At 39.9% G+C, this 25,930-nt stretch overlaps 1 protein-coding gene across 2 annotated transcripts in view; it reads right to left on the bottom strand.

Moving 5' to 3' along the window:
• Positions 1 to 4,762: 4,762 nt before the first annotated feature.
• The window catches only part of Ibtk (inhibitor of Bruton tyrosine kinase), a 64,814-nt gene continuing 43,646 nt past the window's right edge, over positions 4,763 to 25,930 (bottom strand). For both annotated transcript variants that reach the window (XM_085827790.1, XM_085827789.1), the window contains exons 24-29: positions 22,967 to 23,059; positions 22,327 to 22,470; positions 14,524 to 14,670; positions 8,096 to 8,167; positions 7,613 to 7,745; positions 4,763 to 5,937 (exon numbers count right to left, since the gene is read on the bottom strand). In XM_085827790.1, the coding sequence (XP_085683916.1) occupies positions 5,806 to 5,937; positions 7,613 to 7,745; positions 8,096 to 8,167; positions 14,524 to 14,670; positions 22,327 to 22,470; positions 22,967 to 23,059 (721 nt within the window). In that variant the 3' untranslated portion in view covers positions 4,763 to 5,805. The remainder of the gene's footprint in view (positions 5,938 to 7,612; positions 7,746 to 8,095; positions 8,168 to 14,523; positions 14,671 to 22,326; positions 22,471 to 22,966; positions 23,060 to 25,930) is intronic.

Below are 25,930 nucleotides of genomic sequence, written 5' to 3' on the forward strand. Positions count from 1 at the left end.
GCTTTTTAGATAAAATCCGTATTCTTCATAATCAGCAGGTCTCTTTAAGGTACAATCCCTATGCTACACAGACATCGCTGCTTTAAAAAAATGCTTGCTGTTCTTGTAAACTGCTTCTGAATTGAAGGGCACTACAGTAGAATTCATGAGAATTCAGTAATAATGGTTCACTACATGGCACGAGAGCATGTCACTAATGAAAGAAACCCTAATCAAACTTTGTAAAATTATGCATGCAATCCAGTTACATATATGCATTTTATGTAATTACTTACATATGTGTTATATATATTGCATAAAGTATATAGTTGCCTTTGAACTCTGAAGATCATGGAGTCTGAGGGCAAATAATATTAAAGGGAACAAAAAAATCTTAATAATCCTGACTTTCACTTTGTACGGCTTACTAGCCTGAAAAGTGAATGACACAAAAGTACAAAGTGAATGTTTAACACCTACCTAGGGTTTTGGTTTCCTTTATGTCCTAGTGGCCTTCTTTAACTCCGTGTTCACTGCCTGCACAGCCTGAGAGGATGCTCTGTCACTTTCTCCTAAGTCTAATGTGAGCATCAGACCCCACCCCCTTTCCCTGTCCTAGAATCCCACACTCTGTAGAATTTAAATAAAGACCTGTTAGTGACAGCAATAATGACAATTAGCTCAAGAGTACAGATTCGGGCACGCATCACTGGGACCATACTGTAAGCCATTCTTTCCCTAAGAGTTCTCCATTTCTACTACGAGTGGACAATGAATCAAGGGCATGACTCTGTTTCATGGCACAAAAGGCTGAGAAACCCTGAGTGTGTCATGGATTTTTCTCTTTGAAGAAAAAGGAAAATTCACATTTTCTTTCCAATTTACTAATATTTCCATTTTGTTGTTCTGAAAATAAAAGGAATCATAAACTGGATGTTTCTTACTGGTAAGCATGTCTAGAAATTTGTTTTAAACTTATTTTCAAAATCCATACAGGACTTACTCAAGGACAGGGACACACACCTTAGAGACAGATTTTTGTCTAAAATGTAAAGTTAACAAAAACCCAATTGACTTAATAACGAAGAGCATCCTATGATACTGTTAGCAGAACTGTTACTTCTACCTTACAAAATGCATTCAAAGGAGCCAGACATGCTGGTGAATGCCTATAATCCCAGCACATGGGAGGCAAAATTCCAGATCTGTCAATCTACTCAGTATATACAACCTGGACAGAGACCATGGCTAAAATAAACAAGAACCCAAAGGGCTGAGCTAAAGCATTTAGTAGCGTCAGCCACATGCAGTTTTATGAAGGTGCGTTTCAATTTCATATTTTTTCGCATTTTGTATTACACACTGTGCTTTCTTCTCCTGATTTTTTTTTCTGCTGCTGTTATTTGTTTTTCAGAAGCAGTTCTTTTCAAGTTGCAGGTCTGTGTCCTTGGGCTGTCCTTCCACAGGAGTTAGAGACCACCATGCTGAAGTTCCAGATGTAGCTACAGAAAGATCGGGGGCACTGTTTTTGTTCTCAACCTGTGGGTCTCAACCCCTGGAGTGGGGATGGGACAACCCTTTCACGGAGGCGGGGGTGGGGGTGGAAGGCCATCGGAAAACACAGAAAGTTAACTTATAACTCATAACAATAGCAAAATTAGTAACAAAGTAGCAGTGGAAATAATTTTATGGTTGAAAACCACTGCCTTAAAGTGATCAACTGGCCAGTCAAGTGGATTTCATTAAGAAACTGAAAATGTTGGCATTTCTCTCTTGGTGTCCTCACAGGACAGTAGACAGTGGAACTCTAGAAGCTTTCTACAAGCTGTCAGAAAACCCTACCCAATGTTCGTCGACATATGGATGCATAATGAAAGGGGGTATATCTACACAGCTATTAAGAAAAATAATGGAATTCATAAATAGACAGACCTGGAAATAATCACTCTGTGTGAGGCAACCCGTATCCAGAGATAGGCATCACATATTTTCTCTCACCTGTGGAATTTAGTTTTGAATCCTTTGATCTATTTGTTTCATTTGGAACGCAATACCCACAGAAGTCAGGAAATTACTAAGAAGTGGTGGACAGGCTTTCAAGGGAGGGGAGATGGAATACACTGGTATAAGAGTTTGTTAAAGGAGGAATTAGTTACAGAGGAGGAAGGGATAAATTGGAGTGGGGGATGGGAGGACAGAGTAGCGGAGGGAAACCTGGAGGAATAAGTAACACTGGAGACATCCCGGTTCTAAGAAACGTCGTGATGCAGCAGCTTCTTGGAAATACACTATACACACACACATAAAGTGGTAAAATGAGTCATCCTACAACAGCTCAAGAATGTTTCTGCTACACACAAGAAGCTAACAAATAGAAAGTCTAGTATCAGGAAAGGGTTGCATTTTGGGAGGCTGTTGGCTACTGAGAAGACAAAAGACCGAAGATGTATCTTTTTTCTTTTTTTCAATTAGATGCTTTGCAGGACCTGCTTAGCATGCAGTAAGAATTCCAGTTCAGAACATCAGGGAAAAACATTGCCAGACTTTAGCTGAAAAACCACCACAGAACAAGGAAAACAGGTGTCCCAGCACCCAAATGGCTGTTCAGAACCATCTGTAACTCCAGTGCCAGGGCTCTAATGCCCCCTCCTGGCCTTTGTGGGGAATGCAGCGTACAGACCAAACACATTTACAAATTAAGTAAACATTGTAAAAAGGATGGTAAATGGATGCTGAGACCAAAAGTTTTGAGTTTGTTTTGAAGGACATAGAGCACAGTAAACACATTAGGAACAATAGGAAAAACACAAGGAAGACTAAGTAGACGACATGGACAAGAAGGCAGCGTGACTGATGCTGGAGGACCACCCAGTGTGTGGGATGCATAAACAATGAGGAAAAGGCTAGGTGTGACCCCAGTTCCGCCTGAGTGATTTGGGCTTTTGGGCGGATGACTACCATACAAGGAAAGAATGGGACTAGGAGGAGCTTGCTTCAACACAAGTCAACAGCTGGCCAGGAGCTTGAGAAACAGCTCGGAAAATGCACAGGCAGATAACCATGTGGAACCTTAAGAAAGGACACCTGGACCTCAACATGTCTCCAATCAGTTTCCAAATTCTGCTTGGAAGATGGCTCTACTTTCCTGAAAACATCTCTGTATTAACAAATCTGAAATATCTGGACTACAAGCTTTTTATTCCTATATACAAAAGTAGTCTTTTATAATTCTGTTTTTTGGTAAACTGTTATAGACAAATGACAGTTTCAAAGACAGCCTGCTATAGTTGAAGAAGAACCATACTAAGAAGAGAGAAGATGGTATTCCTATTGGTCACTTTCTTCTGTATATAAAGGAAAACCAATAGGGCTTCTTTGTATCTATAATTTTAAGAAACAGCCATCAACCTCAGTCATTCATACACACACACACACAAACACACAAAGTATCTCTCACCATGTCCTTTTTTTAAAAAAAATGATTTATTTATTTAACGTATATGAGTATACTGCAGCTGTACAGATGGTTGTGGGCCTTCATGTGACTGTTGGGAATTGAATTTTAGGACCTCTGCTAGCTCTGGTCAACTCTGCTCACTCCGGTCGGCCCCACTCCAGCCCGAAGATTTCTTTTTTATTATTATTATACATAAGTACACTGTAGCTGTCTTCAGACCTGCCAGAAGAGGACATAAAATTTCATTACGGGTGGTTGTGAGCCACCATGTGGTTGCTGGGATTTGAACTCAGGACCTTCAGGAGAGCATCCAGGGCTCTTACCCACTGAGCCACCTCACCAGCCCTCACCATGTCCTTCAAAAGAGCTACAAACAAGCTACCCACCCATGGCTGGCCTTCAGACCAGGTTGTTGTTCCCACATAAAGCAGGATTCTCCAAAAAGATATGTTTTTAGAATTTAGAGACTTAGTCAACAAATTCTATTCTGTCAACAAATTCACCTGTAGTTTCCTTGGTTTCACATCTTACATCTTACCTCCTGCTGGCTCTACCTCACCCTGCATCGCCTTTCTACACGCAAGCTCTGGCCTTGTCTAGGTGAGCCTTAAAGGGCCTCACTAGCCTAGCAATCACACAAATTTGATGACTCACAGATTTTCTTCAGTTCTATTGGCTTTCTTGAAGCTATGCAGCTAGTGGTGGATGGGTGACTTCAGAAAGGCACTGTTAGGGGAAACTCTCACCACCCTCCTGGGTTTTCAAGGCGACATATCAGCTGTCACCTTCATGGACTCATTCATGACAAACTGAAGTTCATGGCGGGGCTTATCTTTCACTTTCTCGCAGAAGCATTTCTTCCCATATGAAATTTTGTACAGTAGCTCACTACACAAAACAGACCATACAGGACAGGCAATCTGGTCATGGTTTATAAAGGAAGGACAAGAGCCCCGTGCTGTCAGCCCTGGCTTACACTCCTGTCATCCAACTGCCACAGGGCCTCCTGAGGGCACTTCACAGGCAGAATGGAGGACAAGAAGGAAACCGCCATTTACAATGTCTTCAGAGTATCAACCCTTCCGACAAGCCAAGGACTTTGGAAAGCTTCTTTACTGACATCACAGAGACATCGTAAAATTCATTTCTTCTCAAATTACTCAAATATATAGAAAAAAATTTTATATTCTATAAATGGAATTTTTAGCAGAGTAAAAATATACAACTGACCATCAGTGTGGCCCATTACGGGAAATAATTACAGATAGCTAGAAATTCTTCCCTCCAGGTGTCTAGTGCTACACAAGAAATCAAACACACGTTAGATGAAGTGGACTGACATTACTTTTATTGCACGTTTGCTTACACGTCTGCTGCTTGTGGGTGGAACTGAACTGAAACACTGAGTTTGTTACTTTCAACCAATTTCCCATCGGCTCAAGTCAAGCTGCCGACCTATCTCCAGGGGTTCTTTCCCAGAACTTAAGCATTAACATTCTCATTTGGTCTACAGACTGAAACACACATGTTAAAATTTTTTCCTTTAATTTTAAACATTCAAAATCAAACCAAACAGCATACTATAAAGGAATATTCAAATTTTCCATGTATACATATAATCCAGGCTCACAGAAATTCTGATTACATAGACTAAAAAGTAATTATAAACAACCACTCTGGTATACTATTCAGTAATCTATGCTTGTTTTTAGAAAAAACACCTTAAGAAACTGATTCTTTCACAATTAGGTATGCAAATGTCTGTCCTCTCTTGCTACCTTCCCAGCCCAACAAAAAGAAAATCTATGAATCCAAATATCCCACAGAAGCTATGATCATAAACTGTCCAGCAACTGTAAAGAGGCCTAAGAAATTAACAGCCCAGTGACAAAGCAACAACAGAGACACATCTCCTCAGGCAAACACAACATTCTAGCCATCAGTGATCAGAAGTAATGATTGAGGCTCCTGCCTTAAGCTCATCAACGTCTTATTTAACATAACATCTTATGCGGCAAGCTCTTCTAAATCACCCCACAGTCTCAAGTGAAAAATGTATGTTTCATGAATTATTCCTAAGCTTCACCTTTCACTCACATTTTTCTTAGGTAATTTAGAAGAAACAATCCAACCAACCTTAGCCTAACATTTTTCCTGACACATTTTCCATATGAAAGTTCTAAAATCACAATTCTGATAAATTTCTCATTAGTCATACAAACATTATAAACTACAGGAAAAAATCATATCCATTCTTGCTCTGACTAGAACAATGTGCTAACAAGTCTGTAAGAACGCTCGCTTGCACATGCGTTTTCTTCATGTGGGTGGAGCAACCACATCCGGGGAGCAGCACCCTCTCCAGGGAGCTAGCAGCCATGCTTGTTCCACATAGGCACTGCCAGAGGCCCCTGTGGTACCCTTTCAACGATGACAAACTCCTCGGGGTTGCCAAATGCCTCATAGAAAACCAACAAGTCTTGTATTGCATGCTCCTCGACCTGGGAGAAAAGAAAAGATTTGCCTCATTTCTAAGTAGAACAGATTATCAGGATACAGTAGTGGTCTTCTGGTTTCCTTTGGAGCAACTGAAATGTCACACAGACACAACACTGCAGAAATGAATCAGAAACCCTTGGCCTTGTTAGAAACCTCGAGCCTGCGCTAGAATAACCAGACACTTGTTCTCACTTTAATTTGAATCTCTTCTTACAATGTTTATATGCATGTGTGTGTCTGAGTGCATGACTGTGTCCAAAGTCCTTGGAGGCCAGAAGACAATCTCTGAATTCCTAGTACTAAAGATAAAGGTAGTTGTGAGGTAACTTATGTTAGTGTCAAAAAAACAAACCCAGGTCCTCTGGAAGAGAATACAGGCTCTAAGCTGCTGAGCCATCTGCCAGCCCCTCACTTTGAATCTTAAACGTCAGGGAACAGAAACTGTATGGAACGGCAAGGATCCATCCCTGCTAGCAGTCTTACCCTGGGAGGTTTCCCTGCCACTGCACTATCCTCTACATCTTGCTTTATGCACTCTCCACTGTTATGAGGCTTGTCTTTCTGAGTCTGTATTCTTTTGGATATGTCTGAAATCTTCCACCTCTCAAATAAGGCTACTTTTTATTAAGTTAAAACAAAGAAGGTCTCTGCTGTCTATAATGTAGGAGCTGAAGTGGGAGCTGAGAAGAACAGGAAACACCATCACACTCTGATTGGCTATTTTTAAAACATCAAAGAGCACAAAGCATTCTACTAAAAATAGAAACCTGATCACAATGTGCTAGTTCAAATTAATTATGCCAAGTGTCTTCAATTAATTACTTAAGTTAATGGATGGTTCAGTCTAGTTTTACATGCATTTAAATTTTAGTCTACCAGACCCAATCAACTGCTCTAAGCCAATCAATTAAATAAATAAATAAATAAATAAATAAATAAATAAATAAATAAATAAATAGAAATTTCTACAGACCTACGAATAAACTGGGTGTGGTAATCACACCAATAATATGTAGGTGTGGGGCTGATGCTAAGGTCCTGTTCCCCAGTTGGTTCTGTCAGTAAAGAAGCCATGGGCCAATTACTGGGGGGGAAGGAATAGGTGGGACTTCCAGGTCCCTGGAGGAAAACAGCCACAGGGGAAGAGATCACCATGCTTCTGAGAGAGAAAAGGTGACCAGCCATGTGAGATCTTTGGCTGCTCCTACAGGCGGGAGGTTGGAGGTGTTTAGCTGGGACTAGATGTAACTGAGCAACAAAAGTTGAGGGCAGGTAGAGAAGTGTGGAGCAAAGATTATGGATAAGGGCCACTCCTACAGGTGGGAGATGAGTAGTGTCCAGAAATTGTGCCAAAAGTTAAGTGAATTTGAACTCGTGTGGGTGTGTGTGTGTGTGTGTGTGTGTGTGTATATGTATGTTTTCATCCAGGGATCTAATACTCTCTGGGCCGGGGCTGGTATCGTGGTCCATTCCCAGAGTTTAGGCAGGATAGCAAAGCTACATGCAAACAATAATGCATTTGAAAGGCAGAGGGAGGAAAGAGTGCCATGAGTTAGAGGTCAACCTGGACTACAAGGTTAGACACTGCTTCAAAAACCAAATAACAACAAATCTCAAAGACCTAGAGTTGAAATGTAACACAGTTCTCAGAGCGAGCAGAGCAAGTATGTCATTTACCTGAATGAGAGCCAAGGGTTTCTCCCGGCTTCTGATGAGGGCAGCTTCTTGTTGCCGCTCTTCTTCTACAATGGATGCAAATGTGACTGGAGCAACTGCGGGAGAAGCCACCAGGGAGGAAGACTGCCAGGGGCTGTAAGAATAGCAATACTGACTTTCACTCATGTCCTCCAGGTTTCGCAAGTAAAATTTCCTAGGACATATACTTAGCATTGCTGCCTCCCCTACCCAGGGACTATCTCATGAGAGAATGGCGAGCTGAGGACATGGGAAGGGAGAATCATCATTTCACGTGAAGGGTTGCAGGCACACGTTTAGAAAAACAGGTGTAGTAGGTTAACTCTTACTTTAGGAAAGATAATATTCAAACAATACACTCTAGTGACCTCTACACAATTATCCATTTCTTCATACGCATTTGTCTCCATGTGATGCACCAGCTTAGGACTCGAGGCCCACAGATAACCAATTAAGCTTACTTACTTGGGACTGTCTAGAACTGGAAAATCAGAAACATGATTGCTTTCTAGTCCTGGAGTTCCATGGGTTGAACATCTGTAAAACAAATTCCAAGCATCAGAATTAAGGATTTCATCAATATTAATAAAACTTCTTACTAATAGATACAGCAGAACTGTGAGATCCTGACTCAGGAGACAAATTACCGTGTGCAGTCAGGCTTAGCTTAAGAAGTACAATCAAACAAAGAAATCTACAGAGACTTGAACCACATGGGGAAAGTGTAAGCAGTCCTTTTCTAATGATGTTCGTGTGTCATTATGTATGGTAATCAGGCATATATAAGAAGTACAGACGCTGGTGTGAATAATCAGCACTCAGATTTTGTTTTGTTTTGTTTTGTTGGTTTTTCGAGACTGAGTCTCTCTGTATAGCCCTGGCTGTCCTGGAACTCACTTTGTAGACCAGGCTGGCCTCAAACTCAGAAACAGCACTCAGATTTTGTGGGCAACTAACACACTGTGATAGGATCCAGATGACAGGCAGAACAGAATAGAGTATGGGATTCGTTAGAAGTTTCTGAACTGGAACCCTAAGTCCAAATAAACCCTTCCTTCTGTAAACTGCCATGATTGTGGCACTCTGTTACAGCAAAATAAAAGTAACAAACATGGTAAGTTTGTCCTTTTATTATGTTTTAACACTCACTATAGCAAGCCTCTGGTCTCTAGACCTGGTTTGCAAGACCTTCCCAAAGGACTTCACCAAGAGAAGTTGCATCTGGTCTCTATCCAAGTTAAATACATCAGAATATAGAATACTTTCATTTGTGTTACATTTTTGTCTAGATTTAAAGGTTTCCGAGTCCATGATGGCAGAGCAGGAGCAGTATGCTCCATGGCTAGAACAGAGAGCTGAGAGCTCATATCTTCTATCATAAACAGAAAGTAGAAAGTGCACTGGAAATGGCCTACATCTCTCTCAAAGTTTGCCTCCACTGACACACTTCCTCTAGCAAGGACAAACTTCATAAGCCTCCACAAACAGTATGCCCACTAGGGGAGCAAATATTCACATGCCGAATCTATTGGGGACAGCTCATCAATAGTCACACTTCAGATACTGAAAATTATCCAGGCTTTCTGGGAACCAACTAAAATGTATCAGTACTTTCAACAATACACAAATACTGTAGAACTGATTAACTACTTAGTTGTTAGGTAAGTGCAGTTAAGTCCATAGTTACGAATTATTAAAGGGGAAGAAAGCATAGGTATAATCAAAGTATAGAGACGTCACAAAGAAACCTGTTATTTTACACAATTAATATTAGCCAATAAAGGACTGAAAATGGTATGTTATAAACTAACAAAACTAAATTAACAGTCTTAGGAGGTTTCAAACCCAGGGTCTACTGGATCAATGCAAACTAAAGCTTTAAAAATAACCATTCTATTTTAGGAAGGACTGTGATATAGGAGATCAGAAACAAGCCTCAATGGGTTTGTATGACCTTGACTTCATAAATGATGACAGTGAAGAAGGACTTCTATTGAATGATGTTTCACTGAAACATCAAGCTGGGGACTGCAGACTTAACACAATGGAGAGCTTGGCTAGCAAGTCCCAAAAAAACTTTTTAAATGACAACAAAAGCACAAAAATATGTTTTGTAAGATTATAATCCCACAACTCTTTCTACTGATAATCTTTAATGGATACTTATATTAATCATTTCTTTATCCAAACAGGGAGTCATCAAAATTTCATCATAAAGTACAGGAAAGCTACTAAATAAAATAGCTAGAAATTGCAGGGTTGTGGTGGCATACACCTTTAATCCCAGCACTTGGAAGGCAGAGGCAGGCGGATTTCTGAGTTCGAGGACAGCCTGGTCTACAGAGTGAGTTCCAGGACAGCCAGGGCTATACAGAGAAACCCTGTCTTGAAAAACCAAAAAATAAAAAAAGCTAGAATTTTTTAAGAGTTCTAAACTTTCAAATAATATAAACTTATTAAGTTTCAGATTCTAAAAACAAAACCAGACATTCTACTATGTAGTTTGTATACAATTAGTCTTCTGAAAAAGAAAAATATACAAAAACGTTATATAAAGTATTTTTAAAGAATTTTGTTTAAATTGAAAAGTACTGTCAATTTTTGATGTGAAAAGAACTAAGCTATTTTTGCTTAGACAATATCTTTTAATTTATAAGATTTTATACTAGCTTTATTTTAAAATTTTACATAATATTAGAATTAATATAATCATAATAGCAATTTTTTCCAGAAAGAGCTTTTCATGGTGATTTGAAACATGGCTCACATTTCCCAGTCCAGAACTACAGAGCTACTTAGGTGAAAGGAAAATGAAAAAAACAGACAAGGAACAAAGAACTAAAAGAAAGAGACAAGTCCTCCCATCCGGCATTTTAGCATCCCCTGAGGACACTGCCTTTTCTGCTTCCCATGCCTTGGGGGTAAAAAAATAATAGTAATAATCTTCAGTGACATTTTCTCCAATCAAGAGAAAAGTGCATGTTGTGCAGACATTCCTCAGCTGAGTCCTGACCCTTGCACTCTAACCCCAAGGGCCACCAGCACTCCTGTCTTCCTGCTTTTCACCCACTACTTCCTGTTTATGCTTCCCTTTCTCCTAGTTTTTCATTTCTTCTTTAAAATTCTTAGTCCACATTTCAAAGAGTGTGACAACAAGGAGGATCAATAGTGACTGTGTTGTTCCACGGTCACACATTACAACAGGGAGGTCACGGCTGCAGCAGCTGAGGCTGTTTCCAGCACATGACTTCTTTCACACACAGCGAATTTCTCTGCACTACTCTGACTTGCCATTTCACTCTGGCATTGCCATTTAATATCTGTATACATATTTTCACTTATTAGCAAGACTTCAAATCCACTATGGGCTGAGTCTGCATAATGTATTTTTCCATATGCCCAACAGAAGCCAATACAATGCTATACTCCTACCAGGTATTCCATTAATTTAGTGCATCTTTTGTTAGCCTATAGTGTTCTATATGTCCTTTTTAAAAACAAATTTACTTGTGAACTACAGGTTTTGTATGATTAAATAAAGCATGAAACATAATCTATGCTTTTTTTCTATATCCTTTTCAATGAGAGCAATCTATTTTAAAATTAGTTCCCATTCTAACCATCAAGCTACTGAACATGATCTTTACACTCAGCCTTCCAAAGTCATAGGACCGTATATACTTCTCACAGTTTAGTCCCAATGTGACAGCACACTCTAGTGACCAACTAGCAAACCACAGATCCTTAAGATTTTCTTAGCTCCATGACAAATGGCAACTTAATGAAAAATTAAAATCCTAATGTATACTGCTAGAATTTAAAATGTAAAATACTATAAAAATAAACTTAATTTTTATACTTTCAAGTTTGTACATCAGAGATACCCAATAAAATTCACTATATTCAAAACAAATAATACCTGAAAAGGAGTCACAGTAGTAATTTACTCCTTTATTCAGTCAAACACCAAATACTCATTGAACGCCCATTTCCAGCCTGTGTATGCCATGCTAGCTAAGAGAAACATCATTCCTGCTGCCGAGATGCCACATCCTTTCATCTGAGATGAAAACAGATGCAGCACATGTACGAGCGCTAGGTGTGGTTCTCACACCTTGAATCCCAGCCCTGGGGGAGAGGGACGATGGGGAGGGGAGGGAGGGAAGTGGATTTCTGAATTTGACACCAGCCTGGTTTACATAGCAAATTCTAGGCCAGCCAGAACTATACAGTAAAATCCTGTTTAAAACCAACCAACCAAACAAACAAAACCAAAAGAATCACTCTAAGCATGGTATAGAAGCACAACAGAACTATGTCGTGACCAGAAACCAACTTACTAAAGGAAGTATGATGTCTCTAAACTATGCAACTGCAAAAACCATGAAAAGTTGGAATAAAAGGTTAAAGCAATAGAAAGGATGAAGTTTCTGAACAAAAGTCAAAAAAAAATATAATACATGGATAACTTCCTAAGATAAAGGAAAAGAAGTTGACAAAAGCCAGGCTATGTATCTTGAACGCCATATTAAGAATTCTAGCTTTTGGGGCTGGCAAGATGGCTCAGCAGATAAGAGCACTGACTGCTCTTCCAAAGGTCCTCAGTTCAAATCCCAGCAACCACATGGTGACTCACAACCACCCGTAATGAGATCTGATGCCCTCTTCTGGTGCATCTGAAGACAGCTACAGTGTACTTAAGTATAATAATAAATAAATCTTTGGGCCAGAGCAAGCAGGGACTGAGTAAGCAAGGTTGAACAGAGGGAGCAGAGGTCCTAAAAATTCAATTCCCAACAACAACATGAAGGTTCACAACCATCTGTACAGCTACAGTGTATGCTCATATACATTAAATAAATAAACAAATCTTTAAAAAAAAGAATTCTAGTTTTAATTCCAAAGTCCTGTATTTTTAAAAGAGAATACAAGAGTTTGATGTAGTGAAGCAAGGAAGACAACTAAGCACAGAGCCACTACTATAACCAGAGTAAAAGTCCAGAGGGTATGAGAGGGGTGAGAGCCTTGGCTACAATGCTTAGTGTATATTTAAACATTCAAGAGCTAAAACAGTGTGTTACTGGGAAAAACAAGAGACTAGCAAGCACTGCTTAGGAAGGAATGAAGAGCAGGAAGAATGGGTTGTTTATGGAGTATCTGCAGTTTGTTTGACTTTGGGTTTATGCGTTAATTATGAAGACAACTGGCCTACCAAGAGGACCACAGATGAAGGTAATCTATTGTATGTTATCTGATAACATATATGAAAATCCCAGCAACCACTATGGTATATTATCTGCTAAGAAGACACATGCTCACGATACAGATAGTATAGAAAGTCTAAAAAATAAAATGAGAAAATGACCCACACTTGCAGTTCTAGTAGAGCAGCCCCATCACAGGGCACCATTAATGTTTGCCAGACTGCTTTAGGTTAGTAATAGAACAGAATCCAGAATGAAATCAAGTGGGAACTGATGGCTCTTGTAGGACACGTCTCACCCTGCAGCGCTTTCAGACCGGTGGGACCATGATTAGAATAAACACAGAAGAAAAGTGGGAGATTCATTATTCCACCCTGACACTCTACAAAGTCCAGGCTGACATTCACAATCCTCCCCCAGCCTCTCAGACAATAGGATGGCAGGCCTGAGTCACCACACATACTAGGACTTCTTAAAAATGGATTTATAGGAAGAAAGAATTGGAAATAGTGCTTGTCATTACATAAAACATTAATCTGGTCACAACTGACACCACCACCCTGCCCCCCCCCCCCCACACACACACACACACACACATTCTCTCTCAACTTTCTGGAAGGGTGTATGTGTGAATCCAACCATCTGAAGTTTTTTTACCAGCCTTCTACCAATCAAGAATGTTCATTTGCAAGTACAATTAAGAAGCCAGGTGTGATAGCACAGGCATATAATCCCTGTACTTGGGAGGTGAAGGCAGGAAGACCAGGAATTCAATGCCATCTTCACTACACACATACGAAGTTTAAGGCCAGCCAACTTGGACTATAAAAGACCCCATCTCAAAAAGAAAAAAACAATTACATACCAAATTGGAAAAGACAATTTAATTAAAATGTTGCTACTAAATTATGGATAAATCTTCATGTATTATGTAGGCATTTACCACATGAATTGTCTTTGAAAGTCAGTACAAAAAGTGCCTGAATTAGGCAGTATACACTTGCAATCCAGCACATAGGAAGCTAAGGCTGGAGGATCCTAAGGCTAACCACACCAAAGAAGTCCCAGGCTAGCTTGGGTTATGAGAGCCTTACTCAAAACACAAGAACTAAACAAATAAAAAAATTTGAGTTAAAACCAGAAACACTCAAAGTTTAATAACAGATACTTGGAGGTGGGCTGCGGTAGACCAACACCAAGAGATGTGCTTCAACGAGTTAAGTGGAATCCACTGCTGATACATAACAGCATGGATAGGCTCCAAAATAATGACAGTAGAAAGGTCAGATGTTATGAAAGGATGCATCCTACGTGGTTCAATTGACAGGAAGTCTAAATTATACCAGTCCTCTGTTGTCAGAAATCAATGGGTAATTGATAGGGAAAGAGGGCATGAGGAAGAGACTCTGGGAGCAGTGTCGCGGTCCACTCCTCTGAGTGTGTGACCATGTCATGGGTGCACACATATCCAACCGTGGCTTCAACACACCATTTATTATACTCAAATATCTCCAAAACAGTTATCAAAAGGAAAAGTGAAAAGAGAGAAAGGAAATGGACTTGTTAACTTTTGCTAACATGTACAAGAAGCTGTAATATCTGCTTTGTATACTTTTAACATCATTTTAGAACAAGAAACCACCAGAGAATATTTTAAAGTAGAAAACATATTAGTTTTAAATGTATTACCTTGCAACATTTAGGGCTGGAGAGTTTTCAGTTCCTTTAAAACAAACTTTTTTGACATGATCTCCTGAACCATGGCCAGGAACGGGTTTTTTTTCTTCTAGTAAAAAATCCCGGAATGACCTGGATAAAGGTGAGTGCAGAGGTGCCCTGCAGAAGAAAGCAGAGATCATGTTAAAACCCTGTGTACAGGGACATACAAGGAGACAATATATAGCATAAAATTATCAAAGAATGAAAAAAATGTGAAAACTGATCTCATAGATTTCTAAACAAAAACATTTAAAAACAGACCAGCTTCACACGGTGTTTTTTCTTTTTTCGTATAATTGTCTACTCTACTCTGTTGGAGTTTCAGTATGCATGGCTCAACAGGATATGGTATACTCATTATTCTTTTGTCAACTTGATACAAGCTAAGGTCATCTTGAAAGAGAAAACCTCAACTGACAAAATTCTCCATCAGGCTGGCCTGCAGGAAAATCTGTGAGTTTTCTTACTGAACAACTGATACACCAGGGTCCAGCCCACTGCTGGACTGCCCTGGGCAGATGGTTTAAATCATGGGACCAGGCTAGTAAGCTGCTTTCCTCCATGGCCTCTACTTCAGATCTTGCCTTCAGTTTCCTGCCTTGACTTCACTCAGTGATAGACTGAGACCTGGGCCATGTAAGGCAAACAAACCCTTCCCTCCCTAAGTTGGTTGTAGTCATTGCTTTAACACAGCAAAAGAAAAGCAAACACAGACACATGAAAACACTCTCATTAAATCGCTATTCAAAGTGTATGCAAAAAACTGGGAAGGGGGTGTCTTAGTTAGGGTTTTACTGCTGTGAACAGATACCATGACCAAGACACCATTATAAGGACAACATTTAATTGGAGCTAGTTTATAGGTCCATTATCATAAAGGCATGGCAGCATCCAGGCAGGCATGGTACAGGAGGAACTGAGAGTTCTAGATGTTAATATCAGTAACAATACTAAATTAGCTATTATAGTTTATACAACAAATAAGAAAAAACGTATATTTGGGATGTGTGCTGGTTAACTTTTTGTCAACTCAACACAAGCTGGAGTTCCTTGCAAAGAGACTTTTAATTGAGAATATGCCTCTGTAAGGTTGGCCTGTATACGAGTCTTTCAACCACTCCATTGACTAATGACTGATGTGGGAGGGTGCAGCCCACTGTGGGTGGTGCCAGCCCTGGCCACCAAGCAGCATTCCTCCGTGGCTTCTGCTTCAGTTCCTGCCTTGAGGTCCTGCCCAGACTTCCCTCAATGATAGATTGGGATGTAGAATTTTAAGAAATAAACCCTTTCTTCTCCAAATCACTTTTAGTCATGGTGTTTTATCACAGCAACAGAAATCCTAAGGGAAACACAGGAGGGGTGGGTGGGGGCAAGGTAGGCATGACTAAGAGGGGAGGAGGAAGGGGATATGATATATGAGAGAATAATAATAATAAAAAAGAAAGAAACCTTAACTAAGGATGAATTGACATATAAATAACTCAGCAAAGTAAAAGAAATGAGAATAACAAGGCATTTCGAAACTGAAACACAATGTTGTAAAAGCAGTTTTCTTGGATGGCCTTTCTGACTGAAAGTCAGTAAAGGAGACAAATGAACTGGAATTGTTTAATGTGAAAAACAGACAGGTGACGGACACAAATTTAAGTCAGCCTCAGTTAGTTATAAGACAGTAAATGGCTAACATACATAACTAGAGAACCAGAAACAGCAGCAAGATAAGACAAGACTGTAAATCAGACAATGGCCAGAATCTGACCACAACTGACAGGAGACATATATTTAAGATTAAAAAAGTCAGCAACCGCAAAAGACAAGTGCAAAGCTGGAGCTCAGCGCACTTAGCTCAGTGGTGTGTGTACCCTGCCTAGCACGCAAGAGGCCCTGAGTTTGATACCAAGGCCAGAAAATCAATGTCGGGGGTGGAGGGAGCTTGAAAGGAGACAGAGAAATATGTCACAATCTAAGAATATGGCTAGCTTTTTTCTTACAACGAGACCAGAAAGCAGTAAAAAAGAAATTTTTAGCACACCAAGAAAAAGAAACATGTTAGTCTAGCCTACATCCCCAAGCTTGGAAGCCATTAGCAGGCTTGACTGTGTTAGACAGGAGCCCAAGGTACCTAGCCAGGATCCCTGAACCAGACAGTAAACACTGAAGCTGCTTTGTAGGGAAAATACATCATGGAACAATAGATACTACAGTGCACCACAGGAATTACAAAGGTGATGAAGAACCAATGGAGAAAGTGTGACAATTTACATGATCATATGGGTTAGAAAAAATTTTCTAACCAAAGAATAAGTGCTCATATACCAACAAGCTAAGTACAGAAAGCCAGAAAATGCACCCAGTTCTCAATTCTACTGAAATTACGTATCATATTCTAATTACATATATTCCAATTGCATTGCATTCTACAATAGTTAAAACTAATCTACCAGCAAAAAAAGGAAATTACCAATCACTGGCTCTGGGATAAGAGGGGACAACAATTAAAGAGAATATCCCAGTGAGAATGTTCTAAGAGGACAGTAATATCCAGTAATTTATAGAAACAACAATATACAATTAAAAAGAGGAATTTATTCCAGGAACACTAAAAACACCCCCAAAAAAGTCAATCAATACAACACATCATATTAAGATGGCAGGATGATGTTTTCATGGAAAAACTATATAATGGAGTCAACAGAGGCATCACAAACAAAATAATTAGGAATCCTAATGTGTAAGGTTTGTACACTGAGCATTATAAACACTGTTAAAGAAGCCCTAAGATTTAGTATGCTCACAATTCAGAGCATACTAAATTGTCAATCCTCAAACTGATGTAAAGATTTAAGATAATTAACAGCAAAACCCCATCAGTCTTTATGTTTTTATAATGTATTTATTTTTGACAAACTTTCTGTAGACATGGAAGGGATGGAAGTATAGAAAAGTCTGAGAAGTTCATCCCTCCTGACTTCAGTGCTGACAGACACTCCTCAAGCTGCCACAGCGGAGGCAAGAGCACACCCAGGCCTGAGGGAGCTCTGTATGGAGTCTAGTCAGACCCACATTCACTTCCAGCAGCATGTCCCCTTTCTTCAGCAGAAGACCATCTCTACATTTAAGGCCACTTATTCGAAGTAAAATCTCAAGCAGGAGACAAAACAAAATTCTTTACAAGTTTGTATCAGAACCATTAACTATGAAAGAATCTGGGTTAAAAGAACACAAAAACTGAAAGTCCGCCTGGAAGAACCACCTTGGGTTCCTTGGGGCCCTTATCTGAGACAGGGATAGCGGGATGGACAGCGACCACGAGTGACTGAGAACCCTGCTGCAGCTCCTCCTTGAGACAAGCAGCTCCCTTCTCTACAGACAGGAACACTGTAAGGCTAAGAAAGCACAGGCTGTTGGCTTCACTTGTGAACTTAGGGATTCCCATATGTAGTAAACGGCATACGCCCCGCCAAGTCCTTTCTAGAGAAAAATAGTTCTCTGCTTAGGATAAAACGCCTTAAAATTAATAACAGTTACAGAATAGCTTAACTCACACACTCATTAGCTGTGCACAGCAACCACCTATAATGCAGCTAATGCGGCCATCTAAGCAAGCCCAGCCTTTCCACTGGGTATGCCCAGATTTAAAACAGTGTCTCCTTTTCCACAACTTTACTTTCCAAACTTGGGCTTTGGCTATTTTCTATCTTAAAAGCCACAGAAACTTTATGGAGAAATATCTGCAGACATTTATACATATACATAAATTAGTCAGGACTTTGTTCCTTAGCCTCAGCAAATTTAATGAATAAAATTTCTAGGTGAAATAGGTTAAATAGCTCCAATTATTTTACATAAGCTAGATCAAAGGAATTTACATTCAGACATCAAGCCAAACCACAAAGACCATACATTTTCCACAAGTATTTCTCCAAGTAAAACATTTGAAAATGAAATGTGCCCAGATCTCACATACATTCAGTGTTTCACATCACTTTTAAAATTCAACTGGCTGGAACTTCACTCTACTGCAAGCCCCAGGAGAGCTAGCATTTCCGTTGACACACCTAACTGTAGGTAGTAAGGGTCCCACTCGGTCCTGGGAATGTACATGAATTAGTGCATGTGTGTGTGAACAGACTAGTAAAAACACTTCTACAACCACAGTGTAAAATCTAGCAGGCTAATTTGTGCTTTAATTAACTGTACATTTAACATTAATATAAAGACAAATATAAAAACATCCACAAATGTAAATTTTCATTACATGATTCTACAGATAATAAAATATAAATAGTTAAAAAGAAATACCATCATAATACATTCTGTAAAGATAGCCTACAAATTAAAATGCTAATTTTGGATTTTCTTCTTTTCTAAACTAGAATATAAATTTTCAGTTATTACGTATACTGAATGATGTCTCAGGGTAGTCACTGTACATTCCGTGTGTGCACTGCACAAGTTCTGTATTACATAAAATTATGTATTATGTTAAATAATGCAAGTGTCCTCTTTTAAGTATGCATTCTATACATAACTAATGATTATAATATAAAAGGCATCATAGTATCTCTGTTTTTTTGTCTGAAGCTCAATTTAAGCTTTAAATTTATGAGGGAAAACACTCAACAACTAGTAATACTTATTTTAACTTGTATTCAATGTGCCTCAAAGCTCCTAAAACCAACCATTTACTATTGTATATAATGTATTCCTTAAGTTTCTAAGAAATACTTTCCTGTCTGTGCCAAAAAGTTAAGATAAAATGCATATAACCTCACTGCCTATTATAATCATATACTATGCATATTATTCTATTAGGTATCTAAATATACATCCTTGAAGGTACATCCTTAAGAGTTATTTCAGTTTAGTGTTTAATAAGTACAAATAGAAGCAAATATGTATCATAAAGAGTTTCGCAAACAGGCAGGTTTGGAGGATCCTGAAGCAGTGCTGGATGGAGTGTCGCTCAGTAGTAGACCCTGCCAGGCATACCTAAGGCAGTGCTGAGTGTCACTCAGTGGTAGACCCTGCCTGGCATACCTAAGGCAGTGCTGAGTGTCACTCAGTGGTAGACCCTGCCTGGCATACCTAAGGCAGTGCTGAGTGCCACTCAGTGGTAGACCCTGCCTGGCATACCTAAGGCAGTGCTGAATGCCACTCAGTGGTAGACCCTGCCTGGCATACCTAAGGCCCTAGGCTCAATCTCTAACAGAAAAGAAAACAATCTTTCAGATAAAAACATAGTTGAGTCTAAAGTGATAAAAGAACATTAAGCATAAACATTAATTTATTCTTAATTATTAATAAATTAATTCAAATACCACTTCCATTTAGAAGTCAAAATAATCTCTATTTGGTCAGTTATATAAATGGTCTTTTGATATCTTAAGATATAAAATTAATCACTGATTTGTTTACTCATAAGTTTTTCAGTTGTCTTTTTATAGCAAAGAATGCATAATGAGTATCACTTATATTTGATCATGGCATAATTATTTTTCAAAGAAAATATCCTCATGTTTCTGTCAAACTTAATGACATTTTCTCCCCATATTCCTAGAATCCTCCCTAACAAGCAACACTAGACGCCCTCTGCATTTTAGGAAGGCAGTGCCGTCCCCGCAGAGCTCAGCACACGCTGCTAATGATTACTAGGAAAAAGAGGTCACTAAATTTGAACATCAGAATCTGAGGGTTCAAATACTTGATGACTTTTCCCTAAAATCCCATATAAAGTAAACAGAAAATAATCAGAATAAAGATGTTAAGTCCACAGCTATTTAGTCACAGCAGCCTGAGGTCAGCACGGCTGTGCAGTAGACAGCTACAGGGGCAAGTGGTCTGAGTTCCCGGGAAGACAAAACTGGACTGAGAGGACAGGAAGAACCCCGAGAGTCCTATCTGCTGGAGACATGCTAGAGACCCGTCTTCCGGTGGTGTGGCTGCGGTGCCAGAAGTCACCTACCTTAGCTCAAGGGAAAGCTGAAGTCATAAATGGAATTCAGGAATAAGCTGCGTGCTACGCACCAAGACTAAATATGAAGTGGTAAAACGTGTGAAAATCTATCCCGAACATGAACCAAGTACCAGCAGAAACCTCCTCATTCTCACCAGCTGCAGAATGCCAGCGCCTAAACACACAGGCCTCGTCAGTGGAAGCAGGAGCTGCTCACTAGAAACCTAACATCTCTGGAGAGGAGAAGGACCCCAAAGGAATCTCCGACGTGGTATGTGGGGTCCCAGAGGGAGCCTGCAAGGCATGCCTCATCAGTTACACTACACGGGCACACAGGATTGCCAGCCAGAGCAGAAAAGCAAAGTCACCACAGACTGATACGGCAAGACATAGAAATGAACCATTACAGACGACGGACGCAAACAACAGTGCCAATCACACGCTAGGTTTTGTGTTTCACGAATTAGACATCATGATTTTTTGGACTTCCTTTATCAATATATCATAAGATACATCTACATGGTCTCCTTACTCTGTAGTATTCATGTTTAAAACATGTTTAGCCATTCATTAATGACAGATAACAAGACTGTATCAAGATTTAGTTATTGTAAGTGATGACAATATGGACATTCTTAGTGTGTATACATAGATCGCTGCCGCATACATACCAAATGGGAGAACATCTACAGAGTAGATGGATCTATCATAGTATCTGAGTGGTGAACACTATAAAAAGGCACCACAGAAAATGAGAAAGACCAAAGAACACAGGGGCCAAGAAAGACATTGCCAGGAAAAGGCCTGAAACTCCCTTTCCTTGTTTACTGCTCATAAGCCAACTGACAACAGAGTAAAGTCCACATTAGTCAGCTCAAAGGATCCTCAAGTATTTAACTTATTCCCTCAGACTACAGCATTTAGCATGGTCACCCATGCTGCGTTTAGAGAAAAGCCCTCAGTGCTTTAACTGTCCCACGTCCGACCTTCAACAGCTCTTAGGGGGCTCTTCCCACTTCCTGTTCCTTCGCTTCTTTCTCGCTGACCATGTTCCGCACCTGCTGGTGCTTTGATAGGCAATGGCAAAATCAATAATCTGCTATTCTCTTCAAAATAATTTACATTTTCAGTGGTGGGGGAAACAAAACAACATAACAACAACAAGTCCTTCACTTTCAGGAACAGAGCAACAGGCATGAACCCTGACAGAACGCCTAGAGCCCTGTGACGCAGGATTCTCCTGACTTGCACCTCCCACTGTCCATGCACCTTCCTCTTAACCTGTGCTCCAAGCATTAGGACGTGAGTTTCCACAGAGAGCAAGCAAGCATCTCACAGCGCTCATCTTCGGAGACAACTCCCACCCCCGCGGCCGCCACGGGAGGACTGAGATGGCACAAACTCCCTCGATGAAACCGAGTGGACGGCACCGCCTAGACAACCAAGCAGAAGGACAAAGGGGGCAAACACTAAACATCAAGTTTACTTTTGTGAAATTAATTTTAGGGTGTTCATTTCTTATCTTAAAATGAACACTAAATTCTTTCCAACAGAAACTACAGCCTGGCAAGAATGACATCAGAGTAGGAAGTCCACACACACTTGAAACCATGATGCCTGTCAGCACATCTAAAATTAATAATAAAACTTTTTTTAAAGGCTGTACTACACAAGTTCCAACATTTACGTTTAAAGCCAACAAGAGAATTAAATATTTAAAGACTTTAGAAACACATGCAGGGGAACCTCAGAGGCCAAGAAGCACCACTGAAGATACGTATGGCAAGGCCTCTGTAGTTTTAACACCTGGAGCATACCATGCATTCGCTGGCTTAGGGGACTTGGAAGGAGCTGTCAGAATGGCTTCCATGCTGTTCGTTCCTGAATTGTTTTCTTTGGTGGTCAATGCAATCATTTTCCGTTGCTTCTGAGAAAGTTTGATTCCGTGAGAAATAATCTTTCTAAAAATTAAATTAGAGTAAACCAATTACGTACTGGCTTCACTGTTTCTTAGAAATCTTAGTTTCCTAAGAAATCATTGTACTAGAAACAAATCACTCAGAATTAATCTCTGCTTAAAGTTACCCTAACATGTTTTCTATTAAGTTTCAACTGTTAAAATGTCAGTTTATACTGTTGATCAACAATGGTTAAACATGAGCCCCCAGAATGGAACTTGTGCATTTCTCAGAAGTAAGCCATCCCAGCAACCACTTCGGTGGTGACTGAACTCCAGCACGTGACACTGTACGCTAATGCACTAGTGCGTCCGCCTGACCAACCATTAGCACACGGCTAGCAAACAGCACTGATAACTGTTAGCCATCAGAAGGCTTATAGCTATTATATCAAATGCAAACAATAATAACAGATCTACTATATCATCCCCAATTCTGTAGGACAGAAATATAACACAACATGGTCTTTTTTGCTCTGAAGGTTTTTTTTTTCACCAACCCTAAGTTTGACTTTGGTGCTGCGCCATATTTCTGTCTGTTTTCTTCTGTTTCCATGATGGTTCTAAGATCCACAACAGGAGGACTCACAGGACTAAAAGACATAAAAGAAAGTAATAAAGCGTTCGTTACCTATAATGCCCAACATCAAACTTAACTGAACCCATAATTACATGTAAGACTGATGAGAACTAATTGATAGTCTAAGTAATAATTACATTCATTTTGTTAGCTTCAGACATCTTCAAAAGAGGCAGTCTGAATGACAGCTGTTCCCATAGATGCATACAACTAAAGACTTTAGAGCTCTTCAAGGTGAGTGATACCTTGAAATTATTCTATTAACAAAACAGAAAGCCAGTCAACAGGAGTCCTTGGGTCATGTTAGGCAAAAGAACTCACCAAGACTCTAACTTCTTATCCTTCCAGATAAATGAAGTTTGACAATCATTTCATTTTTAGAAAACAATGAAATGATCACTACCATCTATTATTAACAAAAATGGACACTTTTCAGAAAATATAGGGGTGCTCAACAATACTGGAGACCCCAGGAGAGGAGGGCTACAGTGTAAGTATTAAAAAAAAATCTACAGTCCCTGGATATAGTTTCTGTTATGACTGAAATCTATGGTATAACTAAGAATACTTTGCATTACTACATATTAAAGGATGATATGTCATTTAATTTCACTAAGAAATTCTGCAGCTAGTCATGGCAGGGAAGCATACCCATGAAATCCTAACATTAAAGTTGTCTTAAGCAAGATCTGCATAAATACTACCAGGAGACATGTCAACACAGATAGAGGGACTTTCAGAAAGCCCCTCCCACACATGAAGAAGCTATAGGCAATCAATGGCCACAGAAACAGAGAGAATCAGTTTACTCTCTGGACAAGCTCCCTAGTAGGCTATCCAATCCCAAATGTTTATTTCTAATCATTTGTACATATGAGGCACACTAAATGAATTCATGTGTATACATGTGTGTGTGTCTCTCTGTGTGTGTGTCTGTGTGTGTGTGTGTCTGTGTCTATAGATACATGTAAGTAGGAAGCGATAATAATTACAAATGAAGAGGTCGTGAGTTTGAGGGGAGACAGGAGTTAGCAGGGAGCAGTGGGCACAATGTGACTGTGATTCTCAAAAGAATAACAATATAAATTAAAAATAATTATTATGAAGATATCAGTATTAAAAACTCTTTAGGAAATACAGTCTATGCACTGTTCTCACTAGACAATGATGTAGAAAATCTGGTGCATACACTAACTTGAGAATACTGTGAAAGCCGAGCACTTTGTGAATGTACACGGAGCTGAAGCAGACCAACAGCCTCACTGGTGACTTTATACGAGCTATTCTTTACATGTTTATCAAAACAATTACAAGATGGTTCTAGGTGTTCACAGAAACTATGTATCACTGATGATATTACAATGAGTTATATCTAGAGGAGGCCTATTATAGCTGGTTAGCAATTCCTACACATGCAGATAATTTTCTGTGTATTAGGATGGACTTGTATTCTTTATTATAAATATTCATTTGGCTAAAAAAGAATAGTACTTTTTCAGAGACAGAGCAAAAAATGAAAATCCTACCTGCTGGAGTGGCCATAGCAGGCTGGGACTCAGGTTGATTTTCCCTTTCTTTCCTGACCTCCACTACAAACACCTGATTGGACTTAAGGTCCACTCCATGAGATGGAACCCATGTCTGACAATTTGAGAAGCCAAAAACATCAGGCAAGAGAGGCCATAGGCTCTGCTCTTCCGCTAAATGAACATAGCAATGACTGCTAATGGCATTCTGCTACACTCACAGATCATCATCTCACTCAGCCATCATCAGAGACACTTGCTCCTGCAGTAGATAGGAATAATACACAGACCCGAGCCAGACAGTGTGCAGAGAGGAGAGTCTGGCACACACTCTTCAATGGTATATTTTAATCAAACCCCTGTCCCGCTCAGGCTGTGGGAAGTATGTGGAGAAGAGGCAGAGATATTTTCAGGGCTCAAGAGGATGGGGGACATTAAAGAAGTGGTGTCGTCCAGACACAGCAGGACTGATGCACAGAGGAGCTCACAGAGACTCTGCAGTATGCACCGGGCTTGCATAGGTCTAAGCCAGATGCGGCCCCAGCACTGAGACAGGGAGGTGGACATGATTTCCCATCCTTAACCCAGATGCCATTTCCAATTTACAACTGCTTACAAAAGAAAAATCCATTTTCTCCAGTGAGGTCTCACTGGGGAAACAAATCACTCTTAAGGGTAGACCCCATGCCCAGGCATATATGACCAACACAAAATGAACTCAATAGTTTTGTCCCATATTGCTTTGTTTGGGCTTTTTCCCTTGATTTTGTGTTTTTATGGGTGTGTGTGTGTGTGTGTGTGTGTGTGTTTGTGTGTGTGTGCATGTGTGTCTGTGTGGGTCTATGTATGCAGTTTCTGTAGGGGGGTTGTTTTTGTTTTTGTTTTTGTTTTTTATTAGGTATTTTCCTCATTTACATTTCCAATGCTATCCAAAAAGTCCCCAATACACTCCCCCGCCACTCCTCTACCCACCCACTCCCACTTTTTGGCCCAGGCGTTCCCCTGTACTGGGACATATAAAGTTTGCAAGTCCAATGGGCCTCTCTTTCCAGTGATGGCCAACTAGGCCATCTTTTGATACATATGCAGCTAGAGTCAAGAGCTCCAGGGTACTGGTTAGTTCATCATGTTGTTCCACCTATAGGGTTGCAGATCCCTTTAGCTCCTTGAGTACTTTCTCTAGTTCCTCTATTGGGGGCCCTGTGATCCATCCAATAGCTGACTGTGAGCATCCACTTCTGTGTTTGCTAGGCCCCGGCCTAGTCTCACAAGAGACATGTTTTTGTTTTGTTTTGTTTTTTTGGTTTTTTGAGACAGGGTTTCTCTGTAGCCCTGGCTGTCCTGTCACTTTGTAGACC

The sequence above is a fragment of the Mus caroli genome, unplaced genomic scaffold (assembly GCF_978045245.1).
Source record: "Mus caroli unplaced genomic scaffold, Mus_caroli_1 scaffold_11, whole genome shotgun sequence".
In the NCBI taxonomy this organism is placed as follows: domain Eukaryota; kingdom Metazoa; phylum Chordata; class Mammalia; order Rodentia; family Muridae; genus Mus; species Mus caroli.